At 27.8% G+C, this 15,386-nt stretch overlaps 1 protein-coding gene across 1 annotated transcript; it reads left to right on the top strand.

Moving 5' to 3' along the window:
* Positions 1-5,736: 5,736 nt before the first annotated feature.
* Positions 5,737-15,320, top strand: LOC139820395 (circadian clock-controlled protein daywake-like). The gene is made up of 6 exons (XM_071790614.1): positions 5,737-6,261; positions 11,354-11,394; positions 12,668-12,870; positions 13,127-13,298; positions 13,520-13,669; positions 13,771-15,320. Exons 1-6 carry the CDS (start codon positions 6,236-6,238, stop codon positions 13,923-13,925), a joined length of 747 nt encoding a protein of 248 aa, XP_071646715.1. The 5' UTR covers positions 5,737-6,235; the 3' UTR covers positions 13,926-15,320.
* Positions 15,321-15,386: the final 66 nt, after the last annotated feature.

The raw sequence follows: 15,386 nt of genomic DNA, 5'->3' as shown, positions 1-15,386 counted from the left end.
ACTCCAATTTTAATAGCACATGCGTAGAAGGAAAATAACGTTCTACACTATGCTTCAATGGAATTTTCTTAATCTGCGCATGATCAGTTGGTCAAACAACTTAAAGTGGGAGATAAGCGCAGAAAGAGAATTAATTTATATTTTTCCAGAGGAGAGAGGAAAATTAAGTAGAGGAGTTCAGAAAATTTATCCGTTTCTTTAATATATGTATATATATTCTACTACATATCAATTGATTTAATAATTAGTTTTTTTTTACTTTTGTAATTATATGATTTGTTCTAAGTACTCGATCGTACTCAAAGGCTGTTTAAAGACTACATATATTTAGACTAAAAACGAATTTTATAAACAACAAATAAAAATTAAAAATAAAGTTCTGTTTTACAAAATAAAAAGCAAATTCCATTCAAAAATTTATTTCAGTAGCAATATATAAATTATATAATTATATTAAATTTCGCGAGTGCACACGCGTTGTTTTGTAAAAAAAATATGTTACATCAAAAGTATTTCAATGTTAGTGTCAAAAATAAAATTACAAGAATAAGATTAACAACAATAGAATCTTATATATCTTATATCTTTCTTAAAAAGAAATAATTTTAATAATTTTAAAATAATTTTAGTTTTAATTCAAATTTCCTTTTCAATTTGATGTTACTTACAGATGAGAAAATAAATATCATTATTATATAACTTTAATCTCATGAGATCATTGAGATCACGTTGAATAACATTGTTTTTCCTCTTTTTTATTAAGATTTTGAAATTATACTTGCGAGGCAGTATACTTATGTAAGAGAAGTATAATCACTAACTTAATTTTCTCTGTATCTTCCTGTAATAATCATGTGCATTAGTCTATCTCTTCGTCGAATGATATTGTAGCAAACAAGGTTTTTGTTAAGAATACCTAGGAAATAAATTTTTATATTTTTTTCGCCTGCATGTTCTAAAATTCATGATTTTTACAGTTCACTTTTCCTTTTTACTCATTAGTTTTAATATCGAAAATCTTTAACTAATTAGTCATTTATTCTAAAATTATTAATTATATTGATGTTTGAACCAGAGTAGATAAATTAGACAAATTATATGAACAATATATAAGAAATAGAACAAATATATGTAATAAAGAGAATAAATTTTTCTTCTATAAATGAAAAAATAAATCTTATTTGGACAATAATTTATTTTATGGGTTTCCGATATTACGAATTAACGATATTACAAATAAATGTCGTATCAAATCAACGTTCTATTAAAAAAGCAAATTTTCAAAAAGTATTGAATTTTATATTATTACCATCAAACGTGTAACAAAAGAGATACTAATATTACCAGATCAAATTCTTGAGCATGATATCAGTGAGTTGTAACGAATGGTTGCTCTTTTTTTTTTATTATTGTAAGATTTAGAAGAGGATTATGCAATGAAGATGTACTTATATAAGAGGATTGTGATTGTATTGATAAAATTTAATTAACTTAATGAACTAGATTTTCCATATATAAATACATGATATAGTCTTCGAGTGATATTAAAGTAAATAAAGTTTTTTTAATCAACGTTATTTCGCTAGCATAATTTTTGTGGTGCTGAGATACTATTCACAAGCCATCAGTGTCAAAGTGTATTAAACAATTTATATTTCAAATATTATAAACGTATAAAATAAATTCCAAATGCACTGTCACTAATTGTTGCGTGAGCCAAGTTTCATATGTGTATATGATTTCTAATTCTTATGTGTTAATGACGATTATATATTTTTATATATATGCAAAGTTCTGCGAAATAATTAATATAATTGCTTTCTTGTCTTCCATAATTATTTATGTCATACAATTTTGTCGCTATTATAACATGTGTATTTAATGTTATCAATATAGGTATTAGTAAAAGCTGATATCGCATGAAATGTATGTTACAAAAATCAACATATTATATTTGTAGAATGAAACAGAAAGTTATGATCTCGCCTAATATTTTATCTGTATAGTCTTTCGTACCACTAAAGTTTCACCTGTTTAAATCTTCTTTTTTTAGTGTTTTTAGAGTATTAAATACAAATAATAACATTAGTACACACATATTAGATCAAATATAATATCGAAATGTTGACTTAAGTTTATTAAGATAAATGCATTTTGAAAACCAATAGTAACAGATAATAAAAAGTGGACTACAACGACCAATAATATTAGGACTAAGGGCCGGTTGTTCCAACTTGTTCGTGAACTAACTAACAATTAAATCATATATATGTTTTTCTTTCAAATTAAACAAAGATAAATCTGATTTAACTATTAGTTAGTTTACCAACAGATTGGAACAACCGGCCTTAAAGAGAGATGAATTATCGATTTCAAAAGCCGATCTTAACTCGAAGATCTTATATTGTAGGATTGGAAGGGGAAATTATATATATTATAAGTTTTCCTTTCGTATATTCAATCAAACGTTTACTTAAAATGCAAATAATTGTCCCCAATTAAATCAATGAAATACATTCATAATTAATTAACAAAACATTTTTTTTCTACTAGAGTAGAAATATTCAGACTCTCATTTCTTTTGCAAATTTGACATTAATATAAAGCTAATATAAAATGCTATAAAATGCCCTACTCTACCCATTAGCACTTCCAATAATTATTCACTCTAAATCTCTGCAAATTTTTTTTAATAATAAACTTAAAAATTTTGATAATTTCTTAAATTTGCAAAAGCTACTTGCAAGAACGAGATTTTTTAGCCGCCCGATAGATGAGCTAAAAATCGTAAAAAAAAAGTCGCATATAACAAATTAAGACACAAAAACGAAGGAAAGAGCGACACCACGCGGACGAAGAATGGACCAGGTATTCAACTCACTGCAGCGAGAACTGTTGCATCTCATCATACATATAATGACTGTACGTGCGAGTATAATGCATTGGTGAATCGAACTTTCCACTGACTGCCATCGTAACATCGACAGATAGTATAGTAGTGAACGTGGCACCATGACAAAACTGCATTATGCTTGAGGCGAAATGCATCATCGCGCCTCTTACTTGCGCGATGAATGAATTTACGTAACATGCGGCGCTGACTTGAGGCACGCGATTTTGCTCTCACGCGTAATCGTACGATTTTATTCGCGAAACATACAAATTAATTTCTTGAACAGAAAGTATCTATTAAGAGTAACAAGAAAAAAATATAATTAAATCTTGAAACCGTTAAGAACATTAACGAGCTTCTTCACAGTTACTTAGAATTATTATTTTAAAAAAATTGCACAAAAATACACGAAATTAATTATAATTATTTATTTTAAGTGCTGCATAAACCATAACTTAAAAATAATACGAAAATTGGACTTTTGGAAAATAAAAGTATCTTGCTATGCCAAGTGATTTTCCTGGTGAGATATTTGACATTTTATTCTTAATAAATCACTATAAAAATATCAAAAGATTTTTTCCCGATATTCTCGTTGAAATAAATCAACTAATTAAAACAAAAACTCAGTAAGGTAATTTATCAGATAGTGACACAATCAAAATCTTGATGACGCACATACTTGTCGCATTAATAACCTCAGCAGTGATTTACAATAATCCGCACATTAGTATTCTGAAAGATATTCTACAGCAGATTGAATTTCCAAGTTAACAGCTTGAAAGATTTATTCTTCAAAAGCATTCAACAAGTTTTTAAGGTATATATGAAGTTACCTAACCCAAATTATTAGAACACAAAAAACTTTATATGGGATTAATTTGCTAATTATTTGCTATTTTTTGCTTTTATGTATTTTATTTTTAAGTGGTATTACATTGTTTTATTTGCTAGCAATTAAATTAATAAAAATATGTTAAACTGTGAATTGTATTTTATCTATAGATTAGATTATAAGTATAAAGAAATCCATTTTTTTTATTTTAGCGCTAAAGCAATATTTCTTAATATGAGTATATTGAACCACAATTGTCATTATTAAAAACAATCGATTTGTAAATAATAGATCTAGTGAAAAATTTACTTTGCTTTAGAAAGATTGATCATCACTGGAATTCAATTGTTCATATCGTAAAATTGTCAATAGTCATGCTTCGCTCTTTATTTTCTGGATGACAAAATTAATAATTAGATTCTTTTTTACGCTTTCTCTAGAGTAATTTTAAGACATTATTAGGAAAATTGATTTACAGAACAAGAAATAAAAAGTCATCTCACAAACATGTTTAAATGCAGATGCCGAACAGAGAAAGTTTGGAGTCGAAAAGTACCACAGAAGTGACAAACTGGAGTTCTGATTTCTGTCCACGTGCACCCACCAGAAATTATGCAGACTTTGTGGTCACATGATATATATTCTAGATAACACAAAAGAAGTCTGCTAAAATGTACAAATGCATATTAATTAAAAAACTTATAAAATTATTTAAAAAAAAATAAAAGAGCATTTTTATTTTAAAGTTTTATTTTTAGTTTTTATTTTACTTCTTTTTTAATTATTGAACCATCTTCCTCGAACCATCTTTATTTTATTTCTACTTTTATTTTTTTCAAAAATAGTTTCAGAGATATTTAAAGAGATATAGCTAAATTAAATATTCATTTACGAAAGTTCTCTGATTATCAAATGCACTTCTAGTTTAACAAATCAAAATATCATAAAACAGAAAAGGAGATAAGTATAATATAAAATTGTTTTTGCTAATGGATTTTAATTTTCTGTTAAATAATTTTCTATTAAATAACGGAAGTTTTTATATATATATAAATATATATTATTATACGAATGTGTTTCCGTGCAAAAGTATCAATTACCTTTGGTGCTATATAGGAAATCGGCTAAAAAGGGAGGGAAATGGTGACCTGGTGTCCAAGATTGCCACATTTATCACCGTCCTAGATGCAGGTTGCAATACGCGTAACTCGCATAAACTCACAGGAAGCGTGGACTTGGGTTTTGTTACGGATCGCGGCTTTTCGGGCGTCGCATTTTGCGACTTTCGCTAATTTTAATAGGCGCTGCGAGATTGCACAAACCGGTGTCTACCAGTTTTTCACGTTTGTATATCAATCTAACTGTATATTAGTACAATATTGTTGTATCATATTATTAAATTAATTATTAAATCACGAAGACGTATCTGTTACAGAAAAAATTTTTAATTCTCAAATATACAATTAATTTGTTTAAATATTCTATATAAATTGTTTTTAATAATATAAAATATTATATTTTTTGTCATAACTGTTTTATTGTATTAAAATTAATTTAGTTTGTTTTAGCAAGTTTCCGGTTATTTAATACCAGTTTTAATTTAATACCAGTATCAACTTTATAATTTTCATATCCATGGGATCTATATTTCCAATGCTAATATCAGACTTGTATTTTCAATGTCAATATGCTAATTTCATCCAATCTTAAATATTTTTCCCTGACCAATAACAAGTCTTGCTATGCTTTTTGTTTAGTGGTAATTCTTGGTAAAAATCAAGTATGAATTAATTATTAAATTATGTTAAAAATACTATTAATCGTTATATCTATTGTTTGAAGCTTAATAAATTTACAATGTTATCCTTTTTTTTACATTCCATGATACTTCACCCTTAGTCACGTATCATTAGTAATGATGGAAAAAATTTGTTGTGCAATTAATTTCTCTAACTTCTCGGCGCAAACGTTACCTTTGGATCGCAACTGCAGCGAGAAATTACGAAACGTCAACGCCGGCTCGAAGTACCGGCTACTGAACGCGCTTCGAAATAGCGGGCGAATTGCGCCCGTCTTGCCGGTTTCCTTCGCTTTCCAGCCCGTCCGTGAGCTGAAAGGCCGAGATGAAAATAACAGGGATATTTGGCCAAGTACGTAGTACAGGTCCACGAATCCATTTGAACGAAAAGCCAAGACGAAAGAGAAGTAGGAGGGAGGACGAGCGAAAACGATCTGGTGTGAAAAGGCCCGATATCGGTGGTGCCATGCTTTCCCGCGAAACAAGAATCAACGAACGTGTCCAATCGTCACTAATGCTTATTCGAGGCTGGACCAATGGTCGGCAAGTAGCACGAGGCTATCAACCGACCGAATGTAACAGCACCGCCAACCAAGTTACTTGCTAAAGTCTTCGAGTCGCGGCTATCACATCCTTGATCATTGTCAACCGATACCTCCTGCAGTCGTCAATAAACCTCGGTACGTCCTCCTCGACTAGGCTGGCCAACATGTACACTTTCATCACACGTATCTGGTAAATTAATTGTGATTTATTATATTATTATATATATACATTAGCTCTAAGGATGTCCTTCATCTAAATCGATAGATAAAAAAATAAACAATTCTAACGATTTCTCTTTTTTTTAACGGAAAGGTCATTATAGCTAAAGATTTTGTGATTGCTGTGATAATTGCACTTCGTGCAGTCATAGCAAAACAATTAAATATTTTTTAATACGATAATAATAAGCAATTTTATATTTATATTTAAGTAGCTATTCCAGTCATATATAAATACACCCTTCTTCGTAAGAAAAATGCATGTTTTTTTTATTTTCTTGCTTCTTTTTTCAGTTCTAATTTTCTTAATTACAAAATCTTCACACCGCTATTCATAATCATCATAATATTTTAGAAAAGTACTTTAAAACCTATTTTTAAATTTTAACTTAAAGAAAAATTTAAAAAAAAGCCACAAAAATTTAAAAAATTTTGAAGTTTTGCATAAGAAAATTCCCGCATCATCGATATTTGATTGCTGCCTTTCAATCAACTTGATTGAAGCAGTTTTTGTCGTTCGTAAAAGTCACAAAATTACCAGTGAAATCGCACAGTAATCAGTGAATGTTATGAAATGTAAAACAGCCCAAGTTTTTTCATATGCAAACTATCAATATTACTGTTTTTTATATTCAGGATTACCTTATGACAGCTGAAATATCAACAAAATTACATTTTATATATGTATTTTATTTATATGTCAACTAATACCATTTCGATAATAATTGTTCTTTAATTTCTAGTATTAATTAGGAATACATGGCTATCGGAAGATATTAAGTGTCGAGTAGTGTCGAAAATTTTCTTCGAGATCGGATTAAAAAATGTAACATAAATATATCATAATTTTTGGTAATAAATAAATTCTAGTGATTGTCGATGCTTATCGACTCAAATTAGAATAAATCGGAATAAATACAGAAATCATTTGCCACTAGAGATATGCAGGTAAAAAGAAATTACGGCTGCCTAAACATATTTGTGCACAAAGAAACTTACAGAATTTTGACTTGTTTAAAGTCATTTCGCGACTTAAAGTAAATCTCGAATATTTCTAACAATAATAGAATTAGATTAAAAAGATTCAAAAATATTTTAATCAAACTGTGATTGATAGTTTAGCTATTTCGCGTTGCTTCAATTAAACTTACTTTTCCTAAATAATGATAAACAGTATTTTTAAACATGTTATAATTTTTGAAAAATTTAAATAACATTTCTATTTTTAATGTATGTCTTATAGTTACAAAACTAAATTATTTACGCAGTGTATTTCTTAATACGTAATTTTTTATCAATACGTATTTTTTACAATTTCTAATTAGCATATAAATAATAAAACAGCATTTTAAACAAATATTTGTTCAAATATTAAATTATTTCTATTTTTTCTCTCGATATAATGTTTTGTTTATTTCAATAACATTTGATGAAGATTGATGATTCTTATCAAAGTCCAAGAATAAATATCTTCTTATAATATAGAATGCAATACAAAAAATACTACATATAAAAGTATACATATATATTATGTATAAATATAAAAATATAAATAAAGTTATGAAAAAAGTTAGAATAGCTAAATAATCAAAAATGGCCAAATTTCGAGCAAATAAGAATGTTAAAAATAAATTTAATAACTTCAATAAAAATATACAATCATGTTAACGTTTCGAGCCTTACTTGGCCTTCTTCAGAACCATAATTCGAATATCTTTCCTTATAGGTTTCATGTTTTTGTAAATTGATACGAGATATTTTTAATGTGTTATTTATGGTGCTGAAGAAGGCCAAGTAAGGCTCGAAACGTTAACATGATTGTTTATTTTTATTAAAGTTATTAAATTTTTTTTAACATCCTTATTTGCTCGAAATTTGGCCGTTTTATTATTATTTAGCTGTTTTGCTTAGTCGAGCGAGATCATATTGTTGTTTGTTAATATACGCTGGCCTCACAATGCGTTCAAATATATTTCCTTATAGGTTTCATGTTTTTGTAAATTGATACGAAATATTTTTAACGTGTTACTCATCGTTATTTATGATTCTGAAGAAGGTCAAGTAAGGCTCAAAACGTTAACATGATTGTATATTTTTACTGAAGTTATTAAATTTATTTTCAACATCCTTATTTGCTTGAAATTTGGCCGTTTTTGATTATTTAGCGGTTTTGCTTAGTCGAGCGAAATCATATTGTTTAAAGTTAGAATAGTTGAATAAAAATGCAACACTTGAGATTGATATTGTGCCCACTTTTAAAAGCAATTCTAAATAAACTGATTATCACACAATAACTCTAACAAAATTTGCTATAATAATATAAAATATATTGTACCAGTGAACTTCTTTTTATTACGTTGTCATCCTTAATATTGATGGACATCCTTAATAAACAAAACATTTAGTAATTCTTTCGCAACACAGTGATTTCTTTATAGTTTAATTAAATACTCGTTGAATACCATTAATTCGATTTTAATATGCATAGTGTCACCGCAAATGATTGATGTGTATATCATTTATCAATTATATTTTTTTCGCTGAGTAAACACAAAACTTAATTTATACGCTATTCTAAATAACAAGCGGTGTTAACAAAAAAATACCTATTTATTTTTAACATGACTATTTTATATGTACATAATTTAACTGTAATTTTTTATAAAAAATCATATACTTCTAACTAAAATCTTGTGCTTTCAATCAATTGCGTTGACTGCAATGTATAAATTAAACGCATGGCAATATACTTGTTACTTCATTTTTGTAATCATGTTTTCGCTGCAACCATGTAATTAGCCTACATTTTTTATATACGTACGCGAAGTAATTGGTACATGTCAAACGTAAAACAGAATTTTACTCGAATATATCATGCCAATCTTACATTTAAATACCGAGAGATACGGAAATGTTTTAAACCATAGCAGAAGCATAAAAAAGTAAAATTTATGTAAAATACTTTACTAATTATATTCTTTAAATAAAATCATTTTTCTAAATATTAAGATGTAAGAAAAAAGAAATTTTTTAAGCACAATAACATTATGCAATGGAAAGAATACTGGTTACAGAAAAATAATCATTATACACATAATTTTCGATTCAACTTATATCAATCAAATAGTCATCGTCATTGTCTTCATTTTTATCTTAATATGCTACTCATTTTCTCATTTCTTTGTCCTTATTCACATATTATTGTGTGACTCGCCTCTCTTTTCATTTTTCTTTATAAGTTAAAATTTAATTTTTATTTATTTTTGCCTTTTCTCTGAGTCTTTCTATTCCATTATTCCGATTTTCTTTTTTCCTCTTTCTCTCTTTCTTTACTATTGTTTAAAAAAAAAAAACACAACTTTCGAGATATGCTTTCAAATCATTTCTATCATTTGTGAAATAATTTTATAATTTTTTACATTTTGATTTAAATATATTATCCTTCTTAAACTCCCTACCTAAATGTTTCTTCGATGAAACGAAAAGAATATATAGCTATAACACTTAACCTGCAGAATTTGCATATTCTGACCTTAACCTTCAACAAATTTAAATATGTACATTTAATACGCGTTTTATATCTATAAACATTTTTCATCACTTTCTTAGGAAGAACGTGTGCGTCTTAAACGGCATAAGTTTATTAATTAATAATACGAGACTTTTACCAATCGGACTCTAATCTTTACTCTACAGTATACAGTGTACAAGTATTAAGTGTCTGCAATGACATAAATAACAACGGTAACAATATTCTAACCTTTTTTACTCACACGAGGTCATTTTTTAGGCAATGATTTATCTTTGTTTCTTCTTAAGAATCTTCAAACCTCTTCACATTGTACGAAGCAAAGATCTACTGTTATTGCGTTCTGTAAAAAACTTGTTAAATTCTTGATCTTTCCATGATCTTGATCTTTACATAAATTATGCTTATGTAGTTTGCCCCATATTGTTTACTCACAAGACATAAGTACTAATTGTAAGTTAAAAATAAAACGATAGTATTTTATAAGCTTATTTAATTCTTAAAATTAATTAAAAGTAAATATAATTCAATTTAAGAATAAACGCATCGAATATTACCTTCATAAATATATTTTAAAAATTATAGAGAAAAATCTATATTATATATAATTAATCTATTATAATATAATATGTTAATAATACAACATGTTTTTAAATAAAATTTTTCTCCTTTCTTATTTTTGAGAAATATTTATCAAGCATTTTGAAAGACTATAATTTCTTAATTTTCTTTTGTTTAAGCCCATTTTAAATGCTTATTTCAAATGTCTATTTTAAATTGCTGCCCACTCACTTTTAATGTAAACATTCCAATCGATCGTCCAATTTTCTTAATGACAGAATCGTTTTATCTAAAAATCCTAATACTAAAATTATTTTTTAAATAAAAAACATTAAAAATTAGTCGATTAGGTAGTCAACTATCTCAGGAAGAGCAGCGAAACAGTTCTCAATTTGATTAATAATCCGCTTTTAAATATTGACGTAATTCTGCATACATTAATACCGGAAACCACTTCCCAACTGTTTTATTTATCTTAAGGTAATTCATTTGCTATGTTCGCTAATAATATTAGCAGAAACGTAAATATTTTTTACGTAATACCAGTAGCGTAAGTATTATGTAATATTGACACTAAAACGCGATTTGCATTAAGTTCTCGAAGTTATAAAATGTCAAATGTGTTAAATTAATATCCTTTATAAGATTAAAAGATTTTCATCAATATCAAGTAACATATTAACATTTGAAGGTAGCTTCCTTGCTACATGATATACTTGAACTTTGAACAATATGATTGATCAGTTGCCATTATTACAGTCTTGATATTTTGACAGTTTCGTCTTTAAACAGAAATCTATCATTAGATGGTGCCGATACGTCTATAGAATACAGTTTATATTAAAAAGCCCAGCTATAAATAGCAATCCGTCCATATTTAGAAGCGCTAATGGGAATTCGCTTCAGGAATTTTATTAGCTTATTAATATTAATAACTGAAACTATTGTGTCGATTAACGATCTTTTATTTCAGTGTGGCCTACGCACTCCTTGCTGTGGCCTTCGCCGAGATACGTGAGTAATATTACAGATATCAAAGTATATATGTGTACCTATATGTGTGTATACGCTGTGCTCGATTGTTTACAGATTATATTCATAGACGAAATAATGTAATACTATTGCATCACAAAATTAAAATAGTTATATTACGAAATCATTAAAGCACATGTATTACGTGAGATACATATTAGATGAAGCTTTTAATTTTCAAAACAATATTAACGATGCTACATCAGTAGCGGCAATAAGTGATATACTACATCCATAAGAATATTTATAGATTTGAAATACAAACAACTCATTGTAAAATACACACACACACACACACACCTGGGGATAAAAATTAATATCTTAAACAAAAACAGCAATCTTCGAAACGACGAGTGGTCAATTGAAGAAGAGTCCAATGCGATCCACGGTATCAAAAGAGCGTTTAGATGTAACTAAATAATTCTGTGTGTTTGTAAAAAGTTTTCTGTTACATTCTGATATTCAATTTACGCGAATGTTGTTTTCATTTATCTACAAATAAGTCTCGTGAACGTAAATAAATGCCAAGTATAATATTCAATCGATCTTTGACTTACCATTAATATAATTAATTTCAGTTGCAACATAATTAAAAACAAGATTAAGAGTATCAGGACTGTACGTATAATCGTACACATAATCATAGCAAGAAATTAAAAAGTGCAAGAGTAAAAAGCATAGGATTTCAGAAAATCATTTTAAATTTAATTCCAAATAAAAAAGTTGTAACCCAAATGTTATATGTTTCAGTATTAATATCTAATAAATGTATTTTTATATTATTTTTCGTATCTTTGCATTTTCGGTATATTATAATTTACTATTATAATAGAGTGCGTAAAATTAAATCTTTATTTTATGATTTTATGTTTGTAAGTGTACGTAAAAATAATTTATCTAACTTAAAAAGGAAAACTTGATTGATAGTGACTAAGCTTCGATTTACATAACAAGTTTCAAACTCAAACTCATTGAACATAATAAAGCATCAATATTTTAAAACCGTCTCAGTCTTCCACGTATCAAAGCAACTGCCTGTCATTATTAGACTTGAAAAGAAAAAGAACATATGAATTGATAATTTATAGATAAAAAGAAATAGGGATTGAATAAATGCTGATCTCGCAATCATGATAACACTTCGTTCAGAACTAGATCAGGATCAATTACTAAGTATCATTAAAATCCCACGTATATAAACCGCATAATAAAACCATATAAGTTTTCATATAAATATGTATTACGTTTTTCACAGCATCATACATGAAAATATGCAGTCGAAAGGATCCAAATATAAATAACTGTGTATTAAATTCAATTGAACAATTGCGGGCCAAATTGAAGGTTGGAATTCCGGAATTAGAAGTTCCGGCAATAGAGCCGCTTGTACTGAAGCACGTGCGGCTATTGAGAGGTCCTCAAGCTGCGAGGCTTGACGTCAACCTTACAAATATACAGGTGACTATATCAAAGTTCTTGAAACTATATCAAAGTTTATGCTTTTTTATTACTTATACAGCATAATTTAGATTAGAATGTGTGCATGTGTCTATATGTCAAGATTTCGTTTAAAAAACTGTAAATAACTGTTGTGTATATATATATATGTGTGTAAATAATTATAAATAATATTCTATTCATCAAACATAAATACATGTACCTATATTATTTCTCATGTAAAATATTTCTCAATAAAAAATTATATTTTATATAGGTATTTGGACCATCTACGTTTAAAATCCGGGATTTGAAAATCGACCCGGAGAATGTGCTCATTACTTTCAAAGTTGGTTTCGACAAGCTTAACTTCCGGGGAAAATATAAAATAAACGCACAGATTCTTTTACTCCATCTGGTTGGAGAGGGAGGCCTCACTGGAACTTTCTGTAAGTTCTATATTTATATCTGTAAATGTTTCATTGTTTTTCGTTAAAATATAATGATAAGGAAATTATTGTCACACACACACACACACACACACACACACACACACAGAGAGAGAGAGAGAGAGAGAGAGAGAGAGAGAGAGAGAGAGAGAGAGAGAGAGAGAGAGACAATAAGAAAAATTTATATTTGTCTCTGTTAGACTTACTATATATTTTTACAGTTAATTACGACAGCGACTGCTTGCTGAAGTCTCATAAAATCGTAAAAAATAACAACACCCATGTAAACTTTGAAAGGATGAAATTTAAAATCAAGATAGAGAAAGCTAGAATCAATCTTGATAATCTATTCGGTGGCGATCCTATTCTCGGTATGTTATTATTTCATGTAATAAGTTTTTGTATCGAGAAAGTGGCGAATACAAGTGTCATTACATTTACATTGTGATTGATCTTCCTTCTTTTAAACCAGGACCAGCGAGCAATGAGGTTTTGAACGCAAACAACGATTTATTGTTAGATGAAATAAAACCAGCACTGGAAGACTCCTTGTCAGATCTCTTCACCAGCATCGCTAACAAGATCACCGGAATATTCACATACGACGAATTGTTTCCGAATAATTAATTTTTATTTTAAAAATCTGTTCTTTATAGATCAATTAGATTCAATAATAATTTTGATGGGATTGTAATATTTCTGTAATATTCCTGTATTGGTCTCTTCTGTATATCTCATAGCACTTATGACTATTATAATACACAAGCACAGATAACATGTAACTGTATTGGTATTAATACGTTGACTGCCGTGTTGAACTTACAACAAAGTAACTTTTTGTGATTTATTTTTCTTTTAGAGAAAATGTGCATTAATATCTTCTCAATAAATAGTGTTATTATTGTGCTTTAATCCGAAATGCATTTAGCAATCAGCGTGTTAAGAGTACTGTAATAATGCCATATAATTCACAAAATAATTCTATAGAAAGATATTTTAGATATGTATTTAATTTCATTTACTAATTCATTGTCTAAAATAGGCAACTTAAAATAGTAAAACTTGCTTCTTAGTTTGCGTTGCGTTATAAACATTGAATGTGATTATGTTACATTTTAGTATTTAGATTATATAGTATAGAGAAAGTGTCAAGACCCCCAAATATTTCGGCAACTTTTTCAAAAGAATGTTTTAAATAGAAATTTTACAGCTTTAGGAGAAAACTATATTACAAATAGCTTTTACAACATACTTACGTTTCTTATAAGAGATCAACATCATATTTTTCCATATGCATATATAAAAAATTTCTTACGTGCATTATATTCTTTTGCTAAAATTAATACAAAACTTTTATTTGAAACATTTCTTTTAAAATTTTTTCGTTGGCGATATATTTAATATACTTTCCTTTGACACTTTCTCCACATATGTGACAATTAGTATTTTAAAGTTTAAAAGAGAAAGGTACATTTAAAAAATATTTTTCTTTCATTTTTAGGAAAATATTATAAAATACTAAAACGTATTGAATAAGAAACAGCACGACAAACTGCACATAAAATGCAATTTTAATGCAAAAGAATCGTATGGGTTTGATTGAATAATTACATTTTGTTAAATTTGTACACATATCAAAATTATGTAAATATTTCATAAAAAAGTGCAAGGCAAACAAAATACAGCTTTAGAATAATCACAGCTTCAAGATACTTTAGAATAGTCATAGCGCACATAAGTTTCTCAGAATTGTCTTTATAGACCTGATTCTATATCTTTTGATTGCGATAATCACCTTGTTATTCATTCTAAATGAGCGTGAGCGATGATTTAATAAGACGAATGAATAAGGTATGAATCATGATAATTAGTATTATATAACAAATTGATTTTTTTTTCAATATTGATAATATCAATAATATCGTATAATTGTAAAACTGTAACTTCTCAAAAAACTTACTTTAACTATATTAAACCAAAAGAAGAGAGAGAAAGAGAGAGAGAGAGAGAGAGAGAGAGAGAGAGAATCATGAAAATTTGGGAATCATGTTTAAATTATTGTACGGATAAATGTGTATTTTTGTAAAA

Source organism: Temnothorax longispinosus, chromosome 10 (assembly GCF_030848805.1).
Source record: "Temnothorax longispinosus isolate EJ_2023e chromosome 10, Tlon_JGU_v1, whole genome shotgun sequence".
Taxonomy (NCBI): Eukaryota; Metazoa; Arthropoda; class Insecta; order Hymenoptera; family Formicidae; genus Temnothorax; species Temnothorax longispinosus.
This window is presented reverse-complemented; position numbering and strand designations above follow the sequence as displayed.

Excerpts from the sequence above, each read along its gene's own strand:
- LOC139820395 (XM_071790614.1), top strand. The coding sequence starts at position 6,236 with ATGTACACTTTCATCACACGTATCTG. Across the intron at positions 11,395-12,667 it reads TGTGGCCTTCGCCGAGATAC|CATCATACATGAAAATATGC; the intron begins GTGAGTAATATT and ends CGTTTTTCACAG. Across the intron at positions 12,871-13,126 it reads TCAACCTTACAAATATACAG|GTATTTGGACCATCTACGTT; the intron begins GTGACTATATCA and ends TATTTTATATAG.